General features: G+C 57.0%; 1 protein-coding gene across 18 annotated transcripts in view; it reads left to right on the plus strand.

Annotated features, from left to right (window-relative positions):
• The window catches only part of LOC125686144 (uncharacterized), a 118,873-nt gene that overhangs the window by 12,785 nt on the left and 79,126 nt on the right, over positions 1 to 26,962 (plus strand). For 3 of the 18 annotated variants that reach the window (XM_048929841.1, XM_048929842.1, XM_048929846.1), the window contains 3 exons: positions 8,629 to 8,710; positions 8,832 to 9,052; positions 9,505 to 9,620. In XM_048929841.1, coding sequence (XP_048785798.1) covers positions 8,629 to 8,710; positions 8,832 to 9,023 — 274 coding nt within the window. In that variant the 3' untranslated portion in view covers positions 9,024 to 9,052; positions 9,505 to 9,620. Of the gene's footprint in view, positions 1 to 3,008; positions 3,108 to 3,535; positions 3,731 to 4,216; positions 4,321 to 4,776; positions 4,888 to 8,628; positions 8,711 to 8,831; positions 9,053 to 9,504; positions 12,494 to 26,962 lie in introns of those variants that run through there. The other 15 variants (XM_048929836.1, XM_048929837.1, XM_048929843.1 and 12 more) reach the window with 11 other exon arrangements.

Raw genomic sequence — 26,962 nt, forward strand, 5'->3', positions numbered from 1 at the left:
AGAAAAGAAAGGCAAAGGAAAGCAAAAGGGGGCAAAGGGAAAAGGCAGAGAAGGAGAAGAAGACAAGTTGCATGCCGCCGGCGCCAGCCGAGGGGAATCCGGCAGCGGACCCCCGCAGCTGCCGCTCCCCCTCCTGCAGGCCCCGGGCCGCCCCCAGGCCGGCCTTAGCAACGTGAGGCCGCAGGCGGTTGGTAGGGCCGGGGCAGGAAGTGCTTCGTGGCGGCGGAGAGCACTTCCGGGGCAGCGCGGCATGGCGGCGCCGGGCCGGTGAGCGGGGCCGGGAGGAGCGGGCTGTGTGCTGGGAGCGGAGTCGGGCCTCGGTGCGGGGGCATGGAGGGGCGCTCGGGGGAGGAGCTGGCGGTGCTGCCGGCACGCAGAGGCGATGCGTGCGGCGCCGGCGAGTGGTGCGGGGTCGGGGGGCAGCTTCCTCTCAGGGAAGGCCGTGCGAGTGCGGAGCTTTGTTGGTGTTTCGGGCGTGTGAAGGAGGAGGCCCCGTAGGGCCTAGTTGTGGCCACAAAGCCCGGGCGGGCAGTGGAGCAAGGTGCCCGGGTGCTGTGTTGGCCGGAGGGTGCGGAGCTGGAAGAAGGCTTGTCAAATATGATGGAGAGCAGCTCAGCAATTACCTCAACCAGCTCCTTCAGAATCCTGGGATGCACACCATCTGGCACCATGGACTTGTACGCATTCAGTCCTTGACAGCAGCCCTGCAGAGAAGGACCTGGGGGTCCTGATGGATGAAAAGCTTAACATGAGCCAGCAGTGTGCCCTTGCAGCTCAGAAAGCAAGTGGCATCCTGGGCTCCATCAGAAGAGGGGTGGCCAGCAGGGACAGGGAGGTGATTGTCCCCTTCTACTCTGCTCTTGTGAGGCCCCTCTGGAGTACTGTGTCCAGGTCTGGAGCCCCCAGTGCAAGAAAGACAGGGAGCTGTTGGAGAGGGTCCAGAGGAGGGCCACAGAAATGATTGGAGGGCTGGAGCACCTCCCTTACAAAGACAGGCTGAGGGAGCTGGGCTTGTTCAGCCTGGGGAAAAGAAGGCTGCGGGGTGACCTCATTGCAGCGTTCCAGTACCTAAAGGGAGCCTACAAACAGGAGGGGAGTCAACTCTTTACAAGGGTAGATAACTGCAGGACAAGGGGAAATGGTTTTAAGTTGAAGGGGGGAAGATTTAGGTTGGGTATCAGGGGGAAGTTCTTTACTATGAGAATGGTGAGGTGCTGGAACAGGCTGCCCAGAGAGGTGGTGGATGCCCCATCCCTGGAGGTGTTCAAGGCCAGATTGGATGGGGCCCTGGGCAGCCTGGTCTGGTATTAAACATGAAGGCTAGTGGCCCTGCATGTGGCAGGGGGCTTGGAGATTCATGACCCTTGAGGTGCCTTCCAAGCTGGGCCATTCTGTGATTCTGTGAAGATGTGCTTCCTCTGGACGTCCGTTGTCGGGCCGAGCCAGGGCTGCAGTTGTGTGTGATTGTGTTTGTTGCTTGGGAGAAGTGCTGCCTTAGTAGGCTGGGGGGGAGGGAGAGGGAGATTTTCAGACTGGCATCAGTCAGGAGCACGGCACGTTTCTGCGTGCTTTGCTCATGCTGTTGTGTGGGTCCCCGCGAAGCATGGGTGAGCCAGGGTGGCCCCGTGTGTGTGTGCCAGCAGTGTGCGCGGGTTTGGAATGGAGTCAGAGTGATTGTAATGACAGTGCAGCTGGCGGTATTTCTGGTAGGGAATGGTTGAATCCCCAGCCGTGAGGCGCAAGAAGAGGCGCTGGATGCTAAGGTGGAAAGCGGAGCTTGTGTGTGCCAGGAGGCAGGCGTGGTGAGGTGCGCTTTGGAGCCTGCTGTTGTTGGCGCTGGGCTCGGGAGGCCCCTGAACATGGCGCTGTGTGCTGCGTGTGCCAGCCCCAAGAGATTCCCGTGTGGAAGAAGGGAGAGGATGAAGGAGGCCGAGGGCCCTTTTCTCGGGGCCGGCTCCTCTGTGGCCTCTTGCTTGCCGGAGAGAAGGGCTGCCCGCTGGGCACAGGGGGTGCCTTCTAGCTGCCGTCCCGTGCCCTGTCCTGCAGCCCCCTCCTCATGCTATGTGGAACGCCATGGCCAGCAGTGCGGCTGCCATTTTAGAACCTTCGCCGCATCACAGCCGTCACCTTGGTCACCGCTGCCCCGGCCAACGCACTCGCCTCTGAGAGCTCTGGCAGCCATGTCAGGAGCAAAGAGAGCGAGGGGCGAAGCTTGCCCAATTTCCAATAGGAAGGGAGAGCTGGGGGCCCCAGAAGCGAAGAGGAGGAGGGGGGCCGCCTTGAAGATCAAGCGGAGGAGGAAGGAAAAGAGAGTGCGTTTCCATCGTGCCTGGACCAGCGCTGTGACCACCTCCGTGGAGCCCATGGAGGTGGATCCACCTCTGGATGAGCCCATGGAGGTGGATCCACCTCTGGATGAACCCATGGAGGTGGATCCGCCTGCGGCACAGCTGGCCTGGCACCACACCACCGTGCCAGGCCCCGCATCGGCGCCGTCCCACCGCCGCTGGTCCAGGCGCTCGGCTCCCTACCCGCTGCGCGGCCCCCGCCCCCAGCATTAGCTGGGTGGCATTAGTTTCCATCAGCTCCTCCTCTGGAGCCAATTCTGCGGGCCCCCAGCTCCATCTTCACCCTGTTATGTCCCCGTCCCTGTTTTTCTTGTTGATTTTAGTGTTAAGTTTAGTGTTAGTGTTAGGAGTAGGTTATTGTTCATGTTTTAGAGTTAGGCATAGGTTACTCGTAGTCTTTTAGTGTTAGGCATAGGTTCCTGTTCTTCTGTTCGAGTTAGGCATAGGTTAGTTGTAGTCTTTTAGTGTTAGGCATAGGTTCCTGTTCATACTTGACAGTTAGGGGTCGATTGCTGGTGTCAGGTGGAAGTGAGCAGCGCTCACTCGGTAAGCACACGGCTGATTGATCGTGCGAAGACATGAGTGCGAGTGCCGTGAGCACGGAGGCCCGATGGCATCTTGGATGGGTTGAATTTGCAGCTTGTGACTTTTGTGTTGCAGACCGTCGAGGAGCAGAGTGTGAGTGGCTGCGACATTGCGTTGGGCCTCAGGAGAACAGCGTGTGACTGTGTCTCGAGCATCCTGCGTGGCCGTTGCCAGGTAGGTGTGCCTTCCTTTGCAGTAAGCAGTGCTTAGGCGTGAGCCCAGCTCATCCCCCTGTCCTCAGCAGATGGGCTTTCTGCATGCTTTATTGCTGTGCTTGGTGCCGTACGGCACAGCAGCAGCAAGTCCGTGAACACGTACGTAGCCAGGTAGATGCAAATGTGCAAGTGATGGTATGAATACTCTTGTTGTTAGTGTTCATGAGACAGTGGTCGTGCGTGTGTGATCAAGCTCAGGGAGAAGTTGATTCTTGCGTGTTCAGCTGTTGCTGAAATGCAAGTTTGGCGTCCCTCCTTGTGGTTGGGTCGGAAGACCAAGGATATGTTCAGAGCACGTCTGTGAGTCAGGCTGGGAGGTTTTGCTAGCAGGAAGTCACAGCGTCGGAGCGCAGGAATGGAATGATGGCTCTCGTTTCCCCCTTGTAGAAAGCAGCCTCCTGGAGAGCAGCAGAGCAGCAGGCTGTCTGCGCTATGGCCGCTGAAGTGCATTTCTCGCCCCGTGAGATCCCTGAGCCCACGCTGATGGAGAACGTGCTGCGCTCCGGCCTCTTCTTTGGAGCCGTTTTCCAGCTTGTGTGCGTGCTGGCCATAACCCTGCCAGTTCCCAAGTGCCCAGAGACAGTAAGTAGCGCTCTGTTTGATAGAGGTTGATAGAAATGCTGAGGAAATGGGCTGGGAGGGAAGCAGCTGGAGCCGTGGCCTACGGTAGCGCGCCGCGGCATTGCTGAGAGTGCGGCAGTTTGTTCTGTCCTTCCTTGGGCGTGCGTGCTGTTCCTGGTGGCACGCAAGGAGCCTGGAGGTGCAAGCTCATCTTATCGTGGTGCTGCTGCTGGTGCTGCTGGTGCTGCTGCTTGTGTGGGCTGTGAGTGGCAGGCAGGGCGTCCCCCTGTGCAGGGACTGCCTTGCAGGCAAGGCCTGTAGACTGTAGCTTCCGTGGGATTTTGGGGAACAAGAGAGAGGTGGAGTTTCTGTTGTGCCCTGATGTCAGGAAGGCAGTGTGCAGCAGTGGCACCCAAAGCTGCCCAGTCAGGTGTCTTGAGCTCCCAAAGCGAGCTGTCAGGCAATTGTCAGAAAGTTCCCTGACTGTTTGTGAATTGATTCCTGTAGGACTGGGACGGCTTGGAGTCTAAGACTTGGGAGACGGTGAAGAAACCAAAGGCAAGTGCTGCACAGCTAAGCAAGAAAGCCAAGAAGGAAAGCAAAAAGAAACGGTGAGGGCTTGAGCGCTAAGCCTCAAAGGCCAAAGGAAGCAGCGGGAATGCTTGCTGAGAGGTGCTCCAAAGGCAGCGCACTGTACGTCTGGTTTTGTGGCGTGGCCGTGCTTTCCCTTGCCCGGACATTGGAGAGGAACTGAGGAAGCTGGAAGGGCTTCTGATGCGTGACAAACAAATCGGACTTTGCCTGTGCGGGATTTCATGTGTGGCAAGAGCTGGGGACGCCGCATTCCTTCAGGGTCCTTCAGCTCGATAGCTGTTTCAGAATGTTGATGATGAGGTGAACTTACCGCATGTGGTTGGTCATGAGCGGTATCCAGGCTATTTTATTTTCTGTTGACATATCTACAAAAGGCAACCCAAATCCCTTTGTTTAAAATAAAAGGGAAAGCAACCTTTTACACCTGGTGCTGCCTCTTTCAGTAGCTGGTCCAAACATGCCTGGCTTGGGCTGGCAGTGGCAGGGCGATGAACCGGCCGGCTTCACGTCCCTCCGTGGAGATGGAGCTGCTTTTCCCGCGTTTCCATGTTGGTCTTGCCAAGTGGTGGCCTTTCAGCCAAAGCGTAAGTGCTAGCGAAGCGTGTGAGCATCAGCTTGCTCTGTGAGGCCTGAGAGCAACAAAAGGAGAGGAAGCAGCGCGCGAGGAAGCAAGGTGTCCCTGCACTCAGCCCCTTGAGCTTGTCTCTCCAGCTTGCCTGGTGGCTTTTTCAGCCTTGTGTAGCACTGACTGTTCCTGCTTGCCCTGGGAAGGCCAGCTGCAGCTGCGGGCAGCCGTGGCCTGCACGTCAGGCTCCCGTTGAGCCGCAAGGAGTTCAAGTGCGGGTGGGCTGGTGTGAAGAGCAGCGCTGGGAGTGGGGCAGGAGGAGAGGGCAGCGGGAGGGCTGCAGGTGAGCGCGCCTCGGGCCCAGAGCTCAGGCGTGAGCCGGGAGGGCAGCGAGCCGTGCTGCGCTGCTTCAGCTGCAATGGCTTTGAGCGCGTCATGGGCAGCACCGCGTGTTGAGCGTCTGGGTGCTGCGAGGGCACCTTGCTGAGCCGGAGCCCGAGAGAGGAGAGGAGAGGAGAGGAGAGGAGAGGAGAGGAGAGGAGAGGAGAGGAGAGGAGAGGAGAGGAGAGGAGAGGAGAGGAGAGGAGAGGAGAGGAGAGGAGAGGAGAGGAGAGGAGAGGAGAGGAGAGGAGAGGAGAGGAGAGGAGAGGAGAGGCTGCACATCAAGAGTGTCTGCCTGCCATTTTGGCTTGGCGCGTCGGCGTCTTCCTCCTTCCACGAAGGAGCCTGCACGGTGCACTGGGTCCAGCGTGCTACACGGCACTGCCTTCTGCTGCCTGCCTGCCTGCCCGCCTGCCTGCCTACTGCCCTGCTGGAGGGGAATGAGCGGATTGTCGGGCTGCGTGCAGCCAAGGAGCTGGCTGCCAAGGAGGGAAACGGAGTATTGAGGAGCGGTTAGTGTGTGTTAGGTTTGGGTGTGGATGCAGCGGGGGCTGAGTCACCTCCATCAGCTGGTGGGGGCTGGGGCCGAGCGCGGTGCATGGGGCTGCGCTGTGGGCAGGAGGGCTGCGGGGCTGGGGCAGTGGTGTGGGTGCAGCACATGGGGCCGTGAGAGGGCGTGCAGCAGGGAGGGCGTTGGGCCTGAGCCGCGCTCGTGTTTGTGGCAGCACAGGGGCTGCAGGGGATGGCAGGAGCGCAGAGCAGAGCGGGGAGAGCCGGGCTGTATGAAGGCCAGGGCATGAAATCTTGCCTTGGCAGCTACGTAGCTGCTGAGCTTTTCCCCCAAGTCTTCAGACTGTGGGGTGATAAGGCTCCGCAGCAAAGGCAGCCGGGCCCTCCTGATACTTGGGGGTTAGGAAAGGGCAAAACAAATGAGTGTCTTTCAAGAGCACAAAGCAGTGAAGCAGAGCACAAGGCATTTATTGCCTGCGTAGGTGATCTTCTCCAGGCATGTCCATTGGAGATGTGCAGACTGAGTGTGGACAGAAAGCAAAGGGAAGGGAGGGGAGGGGAGGGGAAGGGAAGGGAGAGGAGGGGAAGAAAGTAAGAAATGAAAGGAAAGAGAAAGGGAAATGTGAAGGGGAAGAGAGAAAGAGAAAAGGAAAGGAAGAGAAAAGAGAAGCAAGGCAAAGAAAAGAAAGGCAAAGGAAAGCAAAAAAGGGCAAAGGGAAAAGGCAGAGAAGGAGAAGAAGACAAGTTGCATGCCGCCGGCGCCAGCCGAGGGGAATCCGGCAGCGGACCCCCGCAGCTGCCGCTCCCCCTCCTGCAGGCCCCGGGCCGCCCCCAGGCCGGCCTTAGCAACGTGAGGCCGCAGGCGGTTGGTAGGGCCGGGGCAGGAAGTGCTTCGTGGCGGCGGAGAGCACTTCCGGGGCAGCGCGGCATGGCGGCGCCGGGCCGGTGAGCGGGGCCGGGAGGAGCGGGCTGTGTGCTGGGAGCGGGGTCGGGCCTCGGTGCGGGGGCATGGAGGGGCGCTCGGGGGAGGAGCTGGCGGTGCTGCCGGCACGCAGAGGCGATGCGTGCGGCGCCGGCGAGTGGTGCGGGGTCGGGGGGCAGCTTCCTCTCAGGGAAGGCCGTGCGAGTGCGGAGCTTTGTTGGTGTTTCGGGCGTGTGAAGGAGGAGGCCCCGTAGGGCCTAGTTGTGGCCACAAAGCCCGGGCGGGCAGTGGAGCAAGGCGCCCGGGTGCTGTGTTGGCCGGAGGGCGCGGAGCTGGAAGAAGGTTTGTGAAGATGTGCTTCCTGTGGACGTCCGTTGTCGGGACGAGGCAGGGCTGCAGTTGTGTGTGATTGTGTTTGTTGCTTGGGAGAAGTGCTGCCTTAGTAGGCTGGGGGGGAGGGAGAGGGAGATTTTCAGACTGGCATCAGTCAGGAGCGCGGCACGTTTCTGCGTGCTTTGCTCATGCTGTTGTGTGGGTCCCCGCGAAGCATGGGTGAGCCAGGGTGGCCCCGTGTGTGTGTGCCAGCAGTGTGCGCGGGTTTGGAATGGAGTCAGAGTGATTGTAATGACAGTGCAGCTGGCGGTATTTCTGGTAGGGAATGGTTGAATCCCCAGCCGTGAGGCGCAAGAAGAGGCGCTGGATGCTAAGGTGGAAAGCGGAGCTTGTGTGTGCCAGGAGGCAGGCGTGGTGAGGTGCGCTTTGGAGCCTGCTGTTGTTGGCGCTGGGCTCGGGAGGCCCCTGAACATGGCGCTGTGTGCTGCGTGTGCCAGCCCCAAGAGATTCCCGTGTGGAAGAAGGGAGAGGATGAAGGAGGCCGAGGGCCCTTTTCTCGGGGCCGGCTCCTCTGTGGCCTCTTGCTTGCCGGAGAGAAGGGCTGCCCGCTGGGCACAGGGGGTGCCTTCTAGCTGCCGTCCCGTGCCCTGTCCTGCAGCCCCCTCCTCATGCTATGTGGAACGCCATGGCCAGCAGTGCGGCTGCCATTTTAGAACCTTCGCCGCATCACAGCCGTCACCTTGGTCACCGCTGCCCCGGCCAACGCACTCGCCTCTGAGAGCTCTGGCAGCCATGTCAGGAGCAAAGAGAGCGAGGGGCGAAGCTTGCCCAATTTCCAATAGGAAGGGAGAGCTGGGGGCCCCAGAAGCGAAGAGGAGGAGGGGGGCCGCCTTGAAGATCAAGCGGAGGAGGAAGGAAAAGAGAGTGCGTTTCCATCGTGCCTGGACCAGCGCTGTGACCACCTCCGTGGAGCCCATGGAGGTGGATCCACCTCCAGATGAGCCCATGGAGGTGGATCCACCTCTGGATGAACCCATGGAGGTGGATCCGCCTGCGGCACAGCTGGCCTGGCACCACACCACCGTGCCAGGCCCCGCATCGGCGCCGTCCCACCGCCGCTGGTCCAGGCGCTCGGCTCCCTACCCGCTGCGCGGCCCCCGCCCCCAGCATTAGCTGGGTGGCATTAGTTTCCATCAGCTCCTCCTCTGGAGCCAATTCTGCGGGCCCCCAGCTCCATCTTCACCCTGTTATGTCCCCGTCCCTGTTTTTCTTGTTGATTTTAGTGTTAAGTTTAGTGTTAGTGTTAGGAGTAGGTTATTGTTCATGTTTTAGAGTTAGGCATAGGTTACTCGTAGTCTTTTAGTGTTAGGCATAGGTTCCTGTTCTTGAGTTAGGCATAGCTTACTCGTAGTCTTTTAGTGTTAGGCATAGGTTCCTGTTCATACTTGACAGTTAGGGGTCGATTGCTGGTGTCAGGTGGAAGTGAGCAGCGCTCACTCGGTAAGCACACGGCTGATTGATCGTGCGAAGACATGAGTGCGAGTGCCGTGAGCACGGAGGCCCGATGGCATCTTGGATGGATTGAATTTGCAGCTTGTGACTTTTGTGTTGCAGACCGTCGAGGCACGAAATGGAGTTGGGGCTCAGGGGAGCAATGGGTGCCTGTGTCACAACCTTCCTGAGCGCCCCTTGCAAGGTAGGTGTGCCTTACTGTTCGCTGCGGCACTGCTGTTCAAACACAGCTGGTGGCACTTTCTGCAGCAGGTCTGCTTGCTGTTAAGCTTTGCCCTTCTTTTGTGTCCTCCTGTCCTTTTCAGCTCCTGCTCCCCTCGCCTGCAAGTGGAGCAATGCTCAGGTTTGAGGAATCGTTTCCTTGGCAGGCGGTAAAAGACGACGCTGCAGGGCATTTCTCCCAGCTGAGATCCCTGAGCCCACACTGGTGGAGAACGTGCTGCACCACCACCTCTTCTGCAGGGCCGCTTTGCAGCTGCTCTGTGCCCTGGCTGTAATCGTGCCGGTTTCCAGGTGCCATAAGCCAGTAAGTCGTGCTCTCTGAGGCTGATAGAAAGGCACGGGCAATGGGCAGGGAGGGAACAATCTGCAGCTGTGGCCTACGGTGCTGTGCGTGGCACTGCTGAGAGTGCCATCGTTTGTCCTGCCCTTCCTTCCATTGCGCGTGTTCCTGATGCACGCCAGGAGCCTTGAGGTGCTGCTCATCTGCTGTGCTGTGCTGTGCTGTGTGTGCTGCCAGGCAGTGTCCCAGCCCTGTGCAGGCGCTACCCTGCAGGAGATGGCTTTGGGTTCTGGTTTATGTGGGACTTTTGGGCAGGAGACAGAGGTGAAGTTTCTGGCGTGCCCTGATGGCACGAAGGCGGTTTGCAGTGCTGGCAGCCAAAGCTGCCCGGGCGGTGCCTTGAGCTCCCCACGCGAGCTGTCAGCCACTTGTTAGCTGTGAAGGTTCCCTGACCGTTTGTGCCTTGATTCTTGTAGGACTGGCACAGTCTTGGGACTCAGTCTGGCGAGGCAGTGAAGAAAGCCAAGGCAAGTGCTGCTCTGCTGAGGAAGAAAGCCCAGAAGGAGAGCAAAAAGAACCGAGCAGGGCTTGAGCGAGAAGGCCCACAGGACACTGGGATCAGCTGGAATGCTTCCTCGGAGGTGGCACCAAAGGCAGCGGACTGAGTCCAGTTTTGTGGCATGACTGTGCTTTCTCTGTCATGGACAGTGCAGCGGAACTGAGGCACCTGGAAGGGAAGGGCTTGTGCTGCGTTCCCAGCAAGGAGGGATTGCCAGAGCCAGGTCTTCAGCTATGGCAAGAGGTGGAGAGGCTGTGTTCCTTCAGGCTGCGTCTCTTCAGGGCCAGGGCCGGTCTAGTGTGAGATTGAAGTATGGCTAGCCGGGCCTGGAGGGAGAGGAGCTGACATAGCCACAGGGTCAGGCTTCTCCTTGTGTCTGCCTGGAGGCTGATTGACTCATTGCTAAGCAGAAACCCTGGGCGCTGGGGTTTCATTTTGGGCTGTGTTGATATAAATACAACCCAGAGCCTTTTGTATTGAATAAAAGCAAAACCAACTTTTTCCACACGGTGCTGCCTCTTTCCATAGCTGGTCAAAAGGTGCCGTGCTTGGGCTGGCATCACAGGGCCGTGAACCAGTCAGCTCTGCCCTGAAATTCTGCTGGTTTTCCCCCGTTTCCTTGTTGGTCTTCCCAACGGGTGGCCTTTCAGCCCACCTGTAGCTGCTGCCCACAGGCTGTGAGCCTGCCCTTGCTCTCCAAGGACCGCCAGCAAAAGCACGAAGGAGGGGAAGCGGCCCGGGAGGAAGAAAGGCGTCCCTGCACTCAGCCCCTGGAGCTTGCCTCTCTTCGTGGTGGCTTTTTCAGCCCTGCGCTGTGCTGAGGGTTGCTTTTTGCCCCGGGAAGCCCAGCTGCACGCGGGCAGCCTTGGGCTGCACATCAGCCTGGCATTGGGGCACGAGGAGTGGAGGTGTGGGGGGGATGGTGTGAAGAGCAGCGCTGGGAGCGGGGAGGAGGAGAGGGCAGCGGGGTGGGCGGCAGGGGAACGTGCCTCGGAGCAGAGCTCAGCCTCGAGGCTGGGCGACACAGAGCCGTGCTGCGCTGCTGCAGCTCCAGCGGCTTCAAGTGCGGTACGGCAGCGCCGCGTGTTGTGCCAGGGCGCTTTGCTGAGTCCGGGGGCGGGACGGAGCTGCAGCTGGCCAATGAGAGGCACGAACGGGCCGGAACTGGCCCTGACCGATGAGTGGCCGGAGGCGGCGTGGAGCTGCGACGGTGGAGGGGCTCGCGGTGTTTTTGTGGCAGAAAATCCCAGATTTCAAGGGAACGCCTGGGATTGCTGGCAGAAAACCCTTTAATCCCGGTTTTTCCCCCAAAATCTCGGGTTTTCTCCCAGAAATCCCTGTTTTTTCCCCCAAAATCTCGGGTTTTCTCCCAGAAATCCCTGTTTTTCCCCTTAAATCTGGGGTTTTCTCCCAGAAATCCCTGTTTTTCCCAATAAATGTGTCTTTTTCTCCCAGAAATCCCTGTTTTTTCCCCTTAAATCTGGGCTTTTCTCCCTGAAATCCCAGTTTTTCCACTTAAATCTGGCTTTTATCTCCCACAAATCCCAGTTTTTCCCCTTAAATCTGGATTTTTCTCCCAGAAATCCATTTTCCCCCTAAATCCGGGTTTTTCTCCCAGAAATCCCATTTTTTCTCCTTAAATCTGGGGTTTTCTCCCAGAAATCTCCGTTTTTCCCCTTAAATTGGGGTTTTTTCCTCTTAAATATGGCTTTTCCACCTATGAAATCCCAGTTTTCCCCCTTAAATCTGGGGTTTTCTCCCAGAAATCCCTGTTTTTCCACTTAAATCTGGATTTTTCACCCAGAAATTCCTGCTTTTGCCCTTAAATCTGGGGTTTTCTCCCAGAAATCCCATTTTCCCCCTTAAATTCGGGTTTTCTCCCACAAATCCCTGTTTTCCCCCTTAAATCTGGGGTATTCTCCCAGAAATCCCTGTTTTTCCACTGAAATTGGGGGGTATTCCTCTTAAATATGGCTTTTCCAGCTATGAAATCCCAGTTTTTCCCCTTAAATCTGGCATTTTCGCCATGAGAGGCGACTGCTTTGCCCAGTGTTTTCCTGTCGCTCCTTGCAGTTCCTGCATTTGAATTACTGCACGATGATGTGCTGTTTCAACTGCTCCTCGTACCTCTGCATCATCTGCAGACTGTGCTGCCAGGGCCCTGATGGAGGGGTGGAACGCTGCTGGTGCTGGGTGGAGGCCAAGGCCCCTTTCTATCAACTGGCTTCCAGCTGAGCTTTTGCCAGTTCTCGCAGCCCTCTCTGCCTGGCCCTTGGGGTGGTTTTGTGCCCACCTCGTAGCTTTCTTTTTTAGCTGGTATGTCGTCCACTTGCCTGTTGTGAGAGAGAGTGAGGAAAGCCTTACAGAGGTGGAGAGAAACAGAATTCACCGCTGTTTTCTCTCCCACCAAACTTCCCCTCCCCCCGTACACAGCTGTCACATTGGTACCCAGTTTCCCCTTTGTTCTCTGTCACCCTTTCCCTTCACGAGTCCGGGGACGACTCCTATTTTGTTTGTATCTGTTAAGCATGATGTAGAATAAGGGGGGGGAACGTCCTGGTGCTACGCTTTGGGTTCTCAGCATTGCACACCATCTCATCATGTCATGCACTGGGGGTTTGGCTGCTGATGCTCAAGTTGTGGGTGCCTGTCTGGAGGAGAAGAACCACGTTTCCCCAGGGGGCTTTGCGCTCAGCAAGGACACACAGCTCCTGGCCAAGTCCCCTGATGTTCTCGTCTTCGCCTGCGCTTCTCCGCCTGCTTTTCTTCCTGGGCTCAACTGGACTGCAGTTCTCAGCTCAGCGCTGTGGTGAGGCCTATCCACCTTTCAGACACACTCTCTCGCTCGCTCGCTCTCATTCTATTTTGCTGATACCATATTTAGTAAATCAGTTTGTTGCACCTCAGATCGTTGCCACTGTTTTCAATCATTTTGGGATCCCCTGTTTCCCTTTTCCACCCTGCTGCTCATGGAACCGGGCCGAACCAGGCCATCAAGTGCTGCCATCGAGGCATCTCCACTTCAGAGCTGGATAGAGAGCGTGGAGAGAAAGAAAGGGGAAGGGAGGGGAGAGGAGGAGAGGGGAATGGAGCCTGAAGCCTGGAGGAGAGGCAATGTCACCGCGGTGTTCAAAAAGGGCAAGAAGGAAGAGCCAGGCAATGATGGGCCAGCCAGCCTCACCTCTGTCCCTGGAAAGGTGATGGAACAGCTGTGCTGGATGCCATCTCCTGACAATGGAAGAAAAGGTTATCAGGAGTAGTCAGCACGGGTTCACAAAGGGGAGGTTGTGCTTAACCAACCTGGTAGGCTTCTATGATGTTGTCTCTGGCTGGGTGGATGGGGGCAGAGCAGTGGATGTAGTCTACCTTGATTTCAGCAAGGCATTTGATACTGTCCCCCACGACATCCTTATAACAAAGCTGAGGAAGTGTGGGATAGATGAGTGGACAGTGAGGTGGGCTGAGAACTGGCTGACTGGCAGAGCACAGAGGGTCGCTGTTGGTGGTGCAGAATCCGGTTGGAGGCCTGTAACCAGCGGTGTTCCTCAGGGGTCTGTGCTGGGTCCGGTCTTGTTCAACATCTTCATCAATGACCTTGATGAGGGGATAATGGCCACCCTCAGCAAGTTTGCTGATGATACGAAGTTGGGAGGATTGGCTGAAGGCCGTGCTGCCATTCAGCAAGACCTGCACAGGCTGAGAGCTGGGCACAAAAAACGGGATGAGGTTTAACAACAGCAAGTGTAGAGTCCTGCATCTGGGGAGGAATAATTCCATGCAGCGGTACAGGTTGGGGGATGAGCTGCTGGAGGGGAGCTCTGCAGAGAGGAACCTGGGTGTCCTGGTGGACAACAGGTCGGCCATGAGCCAGCAGTGTGCCCTTGTGGCCAAGACCATTTAAGTACATCCCACACCATTACAGAATATCCCAGCACCATCCCACAACATCCCAGCAAATCCCAGTACAACCCAGCACCATCCCAGCCCCATCCCAGCACCTTCCCACACCCTCCCACACCATCCCAGCCCCAAACCAGCACCAGCCCAGCACATCCCAGCACCAGCCCACCGCATCCCAGCATATCCTAAAACCATCCCACACCTTCCCAGAACATCCCAGCAGATCCCAGCACGTCCCAGCAGATCACAGCAAATCCCAGCGTCATCCCACACCATCCCTGAACAACCCAGCACCATCCCAGCAACATCCCACAACATCCCAGCACAACCCAGACATCCCATACTATTCCACACCATCACAGCACCTTCCCAGCACCATCCCAGCTGCATCCCACAATATCCCAGTACATTGCAGCACCATCCCACAACATGCCAGCCCGTCCCATCCCCATCCCAGCACATTCCAGCACCATTCAAGCACATCCCAGCACAGCCCACACCATTACAGAACATACCATCACATCCCAGCACATCCCAGCACCATTCCAGCACATTCCAGCCCCATCCATGCACATTCCCACACCATCCCAGCACATTCCAGCACTTGCCAGCACCACTCCACAACATCCCAGCAAATCCCAGCCACATCCCACACAATCCCTGCAAAACCCAGCACCATCCCAGCTGCAACCCACACCATCCCAGTACATTGCAGCACCATCCCACAACATGCCAGCCTGTCCCAGCCCCATCCCAGCACAACCCAGCACGTTCCACACAATTCCATACCATCCCAGCACCGTCCCAGCACCATCCCAGCACATCCCAGCACCAGCCCACTGCATGCCAACATATCCCAGAACCATCCCACACCTTCCCAGAACCATCCCAGAACATCCCAGCACCATCCCACCTGCATCCAACACCATCACAGCACATCCCAGAACGATCCCACAACATCCCAGCCCGTCTCAGGCCCTTCCCAGTGCAACCCAGCACGTCCCACACCATCCCAGCACATCCCAAGACATTCCCACACCATCCAAGCACATGCCAGAACATCCCAGTTCCATGCAGGCACATCCCAGTACATCCCAGCTCATCCCACACCATCCCATCCCATCCCATCCCATCCCATCCCATCCCATCCCAGCAACATTCCAGGCCAATCCTAGCACATCCCAGCACATCCGTGCCCCATCCCAGCACATCGTGCACTATTCCATACCTTCCCTGCACATCCAGGCACATCCCAACACATCCCAGCCGCATCCCAGCACCTGTATCCCACCCATGTATCCATCTAGAAACTCAGCTTCCCCAGTCCGTCAGTGAACAGACAGAAAGACACCCACCGTGTGCTGCCTTCTCCTCCACCATTTCCTTCAGGACATGGCAGAGCCTCTGCGGATATTCTCCAATTCTCCATGCCTCTCTCCGTCTCTCAGGACCTGAACACAAAGCATGAAAATACATTGCAGACAAACAAAGGACGGAACTGAATGGACTTTGGGTGAAGTCAATACAGACAACAGCCACCCCTGGGACGCCTGTGGGGCTCCAGCACGGCAGGCAGCCAAGGATTTTGGCCCGGCCTTCCCTGCAGGCACTTCTGCACCCAAAGGCTGACGACAACTTTCCATCACACGCTGCCATCTACGCAGCTGCGGAGCAGAGTTATGCAAGTTCCAGAGCTGCCAGGTGGGCAGCTGGCTGGCGCTCAGCATCCCAGCACCATCTAAGCACCATTCCAGCACATCCCACACCACGACAGAACATCCCAGCACCATCTCAGCACCATTCCAGCACATCCCACACCATCACAGAACATCCCAGCACCATCTCAGCACCATTCCAGCACATCCCACACCATGGCAGAACATCCCAGCACCATCTCAGCACCATTCCAGCACATCCCACACCATCACAGAACATCCCAGCACCATCTCAGCACCATTCCAGCATATCCCACACCATGACAGAACATCCCAGATGGTTCCCAAAACCATCACAGCACGTCAGCACCATCACAGCACATCCCAGTACCATCCCACAACATCCCAGCAACATTCAAGCACATCCCAGCATAGCCCAGGTCCATCCCAGAACATCCCAGCACATTCCAGCCCGATCCAAGCACATCCCAACCCCATACCAGCACAATCCCACACCATCCCAGTTCATCTCACTCCATCCCAGCACAACACAGCACCATTCAAGCACATCCCAGCACATCCCACAGCATTACAGAACATACCATCACATCCCAGCACATCGCAGCATCATTCCAGCACAACCCAGCCCCATCCTTGCACATTCCCACACCATCCCAGCACATTCCAGCACATCCCAGCACCACTCCACAACATCCCAGCAAGTCCAAGCACAGTCCCAGCACATCACAGCAAATCCCAGCATCATCCCACAACATCCCAGCACAACCCAGACATCCCATACTATTCCTCACTTTACCAGCACCTCTCAGTCCCATTACACCCCATCCCATACCATCACAGAACATCCCAGCACATCCCAGCACCATCCCACAACACCCCAGCATGTCCAAGGAAGATCCCAGCACATCTCATCCCAGCCGCTGCATCCCACAACATCCCAACACTTTGCAGCACAGCCCAGCACCAGCCCACCACATCCCAGCCCCATCCCACACCATCGCAGGACAGCCCAGCACCAGCCCACCGCATCACAGCAAATCCCAGAACCAACCCACAACTTCCCAGCACCATCCCAGAACCATCCCAGCACATCCCAGCACCATCCCAGTACATTCCAGTACATCACAGAACATCCCAGCCTCATCGCAGTATCATCCCAGCACATCCAATCACCTTCCCAGCACAACCCAGAATCTTCCGACACCTTCCAGCTCATTCCAGCACATCCCACCATCATCCCACACCATCCCAGCACAACCCAGACATCCCATACTATTCCACACGACCCCAGCACCATTCCAGCACCTCCCAGCCCCATCACACATCCTCCACACCTCCACCACAGCACAAACCAGCACCATCCCAGCTGCATCCCACACCAACCCAGTACATTGCAGCACCATCCGACAACATGCCAGCCTGTCCCAGCCCCATCCCAGCATAACCCAGCACGTTCCACGCAAATCCATACCATCCCAGCACGTCCCAGACCCAACCCAGCCCCATACCAGCCCCATGCCAGAACATCCCAGCACAACCCAGCAACATTCAAGCACGTCCCAGCATAGCCCAGGTCCATCCCAGAACATCCCAGCACATTCCAGCCCGATCCAAGCACATCCCAACCCCATACCAGCACAATCCCATGCCATCCCAGTTCAACCCACACCATCCCAGCACATTCCAGCACCATCCCAGCACAATTCAAACACATACCAGCACATCCCACACCATTACAGAACATAACATCACATCCCAGCACATCCCAGAACCATCCCACACATCCACAGCACCATCCCAGTACATCCCAGCCCCATCCTTGCACATTCCCACACCATCCCAGCACATCCCATACTATTTCTCACGATTCCAGCACCATCCCAGCACCTCCCAGCCCCATCACACATCCTCCACACCATCACAGCACAACCCAGCACCATCCCAGCTGCATCCCACACCATCCCAGCACAATTCCAGCCACAGCCCAGAACATCTCAGTTCATCCCAGCACATCCCAACACAAACCCATCACAATCCCACACCATCCCAGCACTTGCCAGTACATCCCAGCACATCCCAGCCCCATCCCAGTACCACCCCCCCCATCCCTGCACATCGCAGCACCATCCCAGCCCCATCTAAGTACAACCCAGCACATCCCATCACGTCTCAGTACAACCCAGCTCATCCCAGCGGCATCCCAGCACAACCCAGCCCCATCATCCCATCCATGTATCCATCTAGAAACTCAGCTTCCCCAGTCCGTCAGTGAACAGACACAAAGACACCCACCGTGTGCTGCCTTCTCCTCCACCATTTCCTTCAGGACATGGCAGAGCCTCTGCGGATATTCTCCAATTCTCCATGCCTCTCTCCGTCTCTCAGGACCTGAACACAAAGCACGAAAATACATTGCAGACAAACAAAGGACTGAACTGAACGGACTTTGGGTGAAGTCAATACAGACAACAGCCACCCCTGGGACGCCTGTGGGGCTCCAGCATGGCAGGCAGCCAAGGATTTTGGCCCGGCCTTCCCTGCAGGCACTTCTGCACCCAAAGGCTGACGACAACTTTCCATCACACGCTGCCATCTACGCAGCTGCGGAGCAGAGTTATGCAAGTTGCAGAGCTGCCAGGTGGGCAGCTGGCTGGCGCTCAGCATCCCAGCACCATCTCAGCACCATTCCAACACATCCCACACCATCACAGAACATCCCAGCACCATCTCAGCACCATTCCAGCACATCCCACACCATCACAGAACATCCCAGCACAACCCAGCACATCCCAGCCCCATACCAGCACCATCCAAGGACACCCCAGCACCATTCCACAACATCCCAGCATACCCCAGAACCATCCCAGTACTTCCCAGCCACATCCCAGCAAAATCACATCACAATCCCACACCATCCCAGCACATCCCAACACCATCGCAACACATTCCCACATGATCCCAGCACATGTCAGCACCATCACAGCACATCCCAGTACCATCCCAGCACCACCCCACGCCATCCCAGTTCATCCCACACCATCTCAGCACATCCCAGAACCATCCCAGCACAATCCAGCACCATTCAAGCACATCCCAGCACATACCAGAACCATCCAAGCATATGTCAGCCCAGCCCAGCACATCCCAGCACCATCCCAGCCCCATCCTACGCCAACCCAGTTCATCCCACACCATCTCAGCACATCCCAGAACCATCCCAGCACAATCCAGCACCATTCAAGCACATCCCAGCACATGCCCAGCACCACTGCAGAACATCCCAGCACATCCCAGCACCACTGCAGAACATCCCAGCACATCCCAGCACCACCCCACAACATCCCAGCAAGTCCAAGCACAGTCCCAGCACATCACAGCAAATCCCAGCATTATCCCACACAATCCCTGCACATCCCAGCACCATCCCAGCTGCCTCCCAGCACATCCCAGCACAACCCAGACATCCCATACTATTCCTCACTATCCCAGCACCTCCCAGCCCCATCACACACCATCCCACACCATCACAGAAAATCCCAGCACCATCCCACAACTCCCCAGCATGTCCAAGGATGATCCCAGCACATCCCAGCACATCACATCCCAGCCGCTGCATCCCACAACATCCCACCACTTCACAGCACAACCCAGCACCAGCCCACCACATCCCAGCCCCATCCCAGCACCATCGCAGGACATCCCAGCACCAGCCCACCGCTTCACAGCAAATCCCAGAACCATCCCACACCTTACCAGCACATCCCAGCCTCATTGCAGTACCATCCCAGCTCATCCGAACACATCCCAGCTCATTCCAGCACATCCCAGAACCATCCCACGTCATCCCTGCACAACCCAGCATCACTCCAGAACATGCCAGTACATCCCTGCACAACCCAGATATCCCATACTATTCCACACGACCCCAGCACCATTCCAGCACCTCCCAGCCCCATCACACATCCTCCACACCTCCATCACAGCACAAACCAGCACCATCCCAGCGGCATCCCACACCATCCCAGTACATTGCAGCACCATCCCACAACATGCCAGCCTGTCCCAGCCCCATCCCAGCACAACCCAGCACGTTCCACACAACTACATACCATCCCAGCACGTCCCAGCCCCATCCCAGCCCCATCCAAGGACATCCCACCAAATCCCAGCACCAAAACTGCATCATTGCAGCTCATCCCATCACATCTGAGCACCATTCCAGCACAACCCAGACATCCAATACTACCCAACATGATCCCAGCCCCATCCCAGCACCATTCCAGCACCTCCCATCCGCATCACATATCATCCCACACAATCACAGAACATACCAGTGCATCCCAGCACATCCGAGCCCCATCCCAGTACGTCCCAGCACATCCCACCACCATCCCATCACAATCCCACACCATCCCAGCACATCCCAAGACATTCCCACACCATCCAAGCACATACCAGAACATCCCAGTTCCATGCCAGCACATCCCAGTATGTCCGAACACATCCCAGCCCATCCCAGGCCAATCCTAGCACATCCCAACACATCCCAGCCCCATCCCAGCACCTGTATCCCACCCATGTATCTAGAAACTCAGCTTCCCCAGTCCGTCAGTGAACAGACACAAAGACACCCACCGTGTGCTGCCTTCTCCTCCACCATTTCCTTCAGGACATGGCAGAGCCTCTGCGGATATTCTCCAATTCTCCATGCCTCTCTCCGTCTCTCAGGACCTGAACACAAAGCACGAAAATACATTGCAGACAAACAAAGGACTGAACTGAACGGACTTTGGGTGAAGTCAATACAGACAACAGCCACCCCTGGGACGCCTGTGGGGCTCCAGCACGGCAGGCAGCCAAGGATTTTGGCCCGGCCTTCCCTGCAGGCACTTCTGCACCCAAAGGCTGAGGACAACTTTCCATCACACGCTGCCATCTACGCAGCTGCGGAGCAGAGTTATGCAAGTTCCAGAGCTGCCAGGTGGGCAGCTGGCTGGCGCTCAGCATCCCAGCACCATCTCAGCACCATTCCAACACATCCCACACCATCACAGAACATCCCAGCACCATCTCAGCACCATTCCAGCACATCCCACACCATCACAGAACATCCCAGCACAACCCAGCACATCCCAGCCCCATACCAGCACCATCCAAGGACACCCCAGCACCATTCCACAACATCCCAGCATACCCCAGAACCATCCCAGTACTTCCCAGCCACATCCCAGCAAAATCACATCACAATCCCACACCATCCCAGCACATCCCAACACCATCGCAACACATTCCCACATGATCCCAGCACATGTCAGCACCATCACAGCACATCCCAGTACCATCCCAGCACCACCCCACGCCATCCCAGTTCATCCCACACCATCTCAGCACATCCCAGAACCATCCCAGCACAATCCAGCACCATTCAAGCACATCCCAGCACATACCAGAACCATCCAAGCATATGTCAGCCCAGCCCAGCACATCCCAGCACCATCCCAGCCCCATCCTACGCCAACCCAGTTCATCCCACACCATCTCAGCACATCCCAGAACCATCCCAGCACAATCCAGCACCATTCAAGCACATCCCAGCACATGCCCAGCACATCCCAGAACATCCCAGCAACATCCCAGCAAGTCCAAGCACATCACAGCAAATCCCAGCATCATCCCACACAATCCCTGCACATCCCAGCACCATCCCAGCTGCATCCCCCACCATGCCAGCACAACCCAGACATCCCATACTATTCCTCACGATCCCAGCACCTCCCAGCCCCGCCACACACCATCCCACACCATCACAGAACATCCCAGCACCATCTCAGCACATCCCACACCATGACAGAACATCCCAGCATGTCCAAGGATGATCCCACCACATCCCAGCACATCTCATCCCAGCCGCTGCATCCCACAACATCCCAACACTTCGCAGCACAACCCAGCACCAGCCCACCACATCCCAGCCCCATCCCAGCACCATCGCAGGACATCCCAGCACCAGCCCACCGCTTCACAGCAAATCCCAGCACCATCCCAGAACACCCCAGCACATCACAGCACATCCCAGCCTCATCGCAGTACCATCCCAGCACCTTCCCACACCATCCCACACCATCCCAGCACAACCCAGAACCTTTCGACACCTTCCCAGCTCATTCCATCACATCCCACCACATCCCAGCATCATCCCACGTCATCCCTGCACAACCCAGCACCATCCCAGTACATCCCAGCACCGTCCCAGTGCATCCCAGCAACATCCCAGCCCCATCCTAGTACATCCCAGCACATCACTGCCACATCACAAGCCCCATCCCACACCATCTCACGCCATCACAGAACATCCCAGCACATCCCAGACCCATACCAGACCCATCCCAGTACGTCCCAGCACATCCCACCACCATCCCATCACAATCCCACACCATCCCAGCACATCCCAAGACATTCCCACACCATCCAAGCACATGCCAGAACATCCCAGTTCCATGCCGGCACATCCCAGTACATCCCAGCTCATCCCACACCATCACAGAACATCCCAGCACCATCTCAGCACCATTCCAGCACATCCCACACCATGACAGAACATCCCAGCACCATCTAAGCACCATTCCAGCACATCCCACACCATCACAGAACATCCCAGCACCATCTCAGCACCATTCCAGCACATCCCACACCATCACAGAACATCCCAGCACAACCCAGCACATCCCAGCCCCATACCAGCACCATCCAAGGACACCCCAGCACCATTCCACAACATCCCAGCATACCACAGAACCATCCCACACATTCCCAGAACCATCCCAGCACATCCCAGCAACATTCAAGCACATCCCAGCATAGCCCAGGTCCATCCCAGAACATCCCAGCACATTCCAGCCCGATCCAAACACATCCCAGCCCCATACCAGCACAATCCCACACCATCCCAGTTCATCCCACTCCATCCCAGCACAACCCAGCACCATTCAAGCACATCCCAGCACATCCCACACCATTACAGAACATACCATCACATCCCAGCACATCCCACACCATTCCAGCACATTCCAGCCCCATCCTTGCTCATTCCCACACCATCCCAGCACATCCCAGCACATCCCAGCACCACTCCACAACATCCCAGCAAGTCCAAGCACAGTCCCAGCACATCACAGCAAATCCCAGCACATCCCAGCACAACCCAGACATCCCATACTATTCCTCACGATCCCAGCACCTCCCAGCCCCATCACATACCATCCCACACCATCCCAGCACATCCCAACCCCTTCCCACAACACCCCAGCATGTCCAAGGACGATCCCAGCACATCCCAGCACATCTCATCCCAGACGCTGCATCCCACAACATCCCACCACTTCGCAGCACAACCCAGCACCAGCCCACCACATCCCAGCCCCATCCCAGCACCATCGCAGGACATCCCAGCACCAGCCCACCGCTTCACAGCAAATCCCAGAACCATCCCACACCTTACCAGCACCATCCCAGCACATCCCAGCCTCATTGCAGTACGATCCCAGCACATCCCACACCATTCCAGTACATCCCAGCACCATCCCAGCATAACCCAGCACATCCCATCACCTTCCCAGCGCAACCCAGAACCTTCCGACGCCTTCCCAGCTCATTCCAGCACATCCCAGCATCATCCCACACCATCCCAGCACAACCCAGCACCACTCCAGAACATGCCAGCACCAGCCCAGCACATTCCATCCCCATCCCAGTACATCCCAGACATCCCATACTATTCCACACGACCCCAGCACCATTCCAGCACCTCCCAGCCCCATCACACACCCTCCACACCACCATCCCAGCACATTCCAGCACCATCCCAGCACACCCCAGCTCATTCCAGACTCATTCCAGCACCATCCCAGCACATTCCCACACCATCCCAGCACAACCCAGCACCATTCAAACACATACCAGCACATCCCACACCATTACAGAACATAACATCACATCCCAGCACATCCCAGAACCATCCCACACATCCACAGCACCATCCCAGTACATCCCAGCCCCATCCTTGCACATTCCCACACCATCCCAGCACATCCCATACTATTTCTCACGATTCCAGCACCATCCCAGCACCTCCCAGCCCCATCACACATCCTCCACACCATCACAGCACAACCCAGCACCATCCCAGCTGCATCCCACACCATCCCAGCACAATTCCAGCCACAGCCCAGAACATCTCAGTTCATCCCAGCACATCCCAACACAAACCCATCACAATCCCACACCATCCCAGCACTTGCCAGTACATCCCAGCACATCCCAGCCCCATCCCAGTACCACCCCCCCCATCCCTGCACATCGCAGCACCATCCCAGCCCCATCTAAGTACAACCCAGCACATCCCATCACGTCTCAGTACAACCCAGCTCATCCCAGAGGCATCCCAGCACAACCCAGCCCCATCATCCCATCCATGTATCTAGAAACTCAGCTTCCCCAGTCCGTCAGTGAACAGACACAAAGACACCCACCGTGTGCTGCCTTCTCCTCCACCATTTCCTTCAGGACATGGCAGAGCCTCTGCGGATATTCTCCAATTCTCCATGCCTCTCTCCGTCTCTCAGGACCTGAACACAAAGCACGAAAATACATTGCAGACAAACAAAGGACTGAACTGAACGGACTTTGGGTGAAGTCAATACAGACAACAGCCACCCCTGGGACGCCTGTGGGGCTCCAGCACGGCAGGAAGCCAAGGATTTTGGCCCGGCCTTCCCTGCAGGCACTTCTGCACCCAAAGGCTGAGGACAACTTTCCATCACACGCTGCCATCTACGCAGCTGCGGAGCAGAGTTATGCAAGTTGCAGAGCTGCCAGGTGGGCAGCTGGCTGGCGCTCAGCATCCCAGCACCATCTCAGCACCATTCCAGCACATCCCACACCATGACAGAACATCCCAGCACCATCTCAGCACCATTCCAGCACATCCCACACCATGACAGAACATCCCAGCACCATCTCAGCACCATTCCAGCACATCCCACACCATGACAGAACATCCCAGCACCATCTCAGCACCATTCCAGCACATCCCACACCATGACAGAACATCCCAGCACCATCTCAGCACCATTCCAGCACATCCCACACCATCACAGAACATCCCAGCACCATCTCAGCACCATTCCAGCACTTCCCACACCATCACAGAACATCCCAGCACCATCTCAGCACCATTCCAGCACATCCCACACCATCACAGAACATCCCAGCACAACCCAGCACATCCCAGCCCCATACCAGCACCATCCAAGGACACCCCAGCACCATTCCACAACATCCCAGCATACCCCAGAACCATCCCAGTACTTCCCAGCCACATCCCAGCAAAATCACATCACAATCCCACACCATCCCAGCACATCCCAACACCATTCAAGCACATCCCAGCACATACCAGAACCATCCAAGCATATGTCAGCCCAGCCCAGCACATCCCAGCACCATCCCAGCCCCATCCTACGCCATCCCAGTTCATCCCACACCATCTCAGCACATCCCAGAACCATCCCAGCACAATCCAGCACCATTCAAGCACATCCCAGCACATGCCCAGCACATCCCAGAACATCCCAGCAACATCCCAGCAAGTCCAAGCACATCACAGCAAATCCCAGCATCATCCCACACAATCCCTGCACATCCCAGCACCATCCCAGCTGCATCCCCCACCATGCCAGCACAACCCAGACATCCCATACTATTCCTCACGATCCCAGCACCTCCCAGCCCCGCCACACACCATCCCACACCATCACAGAACATCCCAGCACCATCTCAGCACATCCCACACCATGACAGAACATCCCAGCACCATCTCAGCACCATTCCAGCACATCCCACACCATCACAGAACATCCCAGCACCATCTCAGCACCATTCCAGCACATCCCACACCATCACAGAACATCCCAGCACAACCCAGCACATCCCAGCCCCATACCAGCACCATCCAAGGACACCCCAGCACCATTCCACAACATCCCAGCATACCCCAGAACCATCCCACACATTCCCAGAACCATCCCAGCACATCCCAGCACCATCGCAACACATTCCCACATGATCCCAACACATGTCAGCACCATCACAGCACATCCCAGTACCATCCCAGCACATCCCAGCAACATTCAAGCACATCCCAACATAGCCCAGGTCCATCCCAGAACATCCCAGCACATTCCAGCCCGATCCAAACACATCCCAGCCCCATACCAGCACAATCCCACACCATCCCAGTTCATCCCACTCCATCCCAGCACAATCCAGCACCATTCAACACCATCCCAGCACATCCCACACCGTTACAGAACATACCATCACATCCCAGCACATCCCAGCACCACTGCAGAACATCCCAGCACATCCCAGCACCACCCCACAACATCCCAGCAAGTCCAAGCACAGTCCCAGCACATCACAGCAAATCCCAGCATTATCCCACACAATCCCTGCACATCCCAGCACCATCCCAGCTGCCTCCCAGCACATCCCAGCACAACCCAGACATCCCATACTATTCCTCACTATCCCAGCACCTCCCAGCCCCATCACACACCATCCCACACCATCACAGAAAATCCCAGCACCATCCCACAACTCCCCAGCATGTCCAAGGATGATCCCAGCACATCCCAGCACATCACATCCCAGCCGCTGCATCCCACAACATCCCACCACTTCACAGCACAACCCAGCACCAGCCCACCACATCCCAGCCCCATCCCAGCACCATCGCAGGACATCCCAGCACCAGCCCACCGCTTCACAGCAAATCCCAGAACCATCCCACACCTTACCAGCACATCCCAGCCTCATTGCAGTACCATCCCAGCTCATCCGAACACATCCCAGCTCATTCCAGCACATCCCAGAACCATCCCACGTCATCCCTGCACAACCCAGCATCACTCCAGAACATGCCAGTACATCCCTGCACAACCCAGATATCCCATACTATTCCACACGACCCCAGCACCATTCCAGCACCTCCCAGCCCCATCACACATCCTCCACACCTCCATCACAGCACAAACCAGCACCATCCCAGCGGCATCCCACACCATCCCAGTACATTGCAGCACCATCCCACAACATGCCAGCCTGTCCCAGCCCCATCCCAGCACAACCCAGCACGTTCCACACAACTACATACCATCCCAGCACGTCCCAGCCCCATCCCAGCCCCATCCAAGGACATCCCACCAAATCCCAGCACCAAAACTGCATCATTGCAGCTCATCCCATCACATCTGAGCACCATTCCAGCACAACCCAGACATCCAATACTACCCAACATGATCCCAGCCCCATCCCAGCACCATTCCAGCACCTCCCATCCGCATCACATATCATCCCACACAATCACAGAACATACCAGTGCATCCCAGCACATCCGAGCCCCATCCCAGTACGTCCCAGCACATCCCACCACCATCCCATCACAATCCCACACCATCCCAGCACATCCCAAGACATTCCCACACCATCCAAGCACATACCAGAACATCCCAGTTCCATGCCAGCACATCCCAGTATGTCCGAACACATCCCAGCCCATCCCAGGCCAATCCTAGCACATCCCAACACATCCCAGCCCCATCCCAGCACCTGTATCCCACCCATGTATCTAGAAACTCAGCTTCCCCAGTCCGTCAGTGAACAGACACAAAGACACCCACCGTGTGCTGCCTTCTCCTCCACCATTTCCTTCAGGACATGGCAGAGCCTCTGCGGATATTC

The sequence above is a fragment of the Lagopus muta genome, chromosome 32, assembly GCF_023343835.1.
Source record: "Lagopus muta isolate bLagMut1 chromosome 32, bLagMut1 primary, whole genome shotgun sequence".
Classification (NCBI taxonomy): Eukaryota; Metazoa; Chordata; class Aves; order Galliformes; family Phasianidae; genus Lagopus; species Lagopus muta.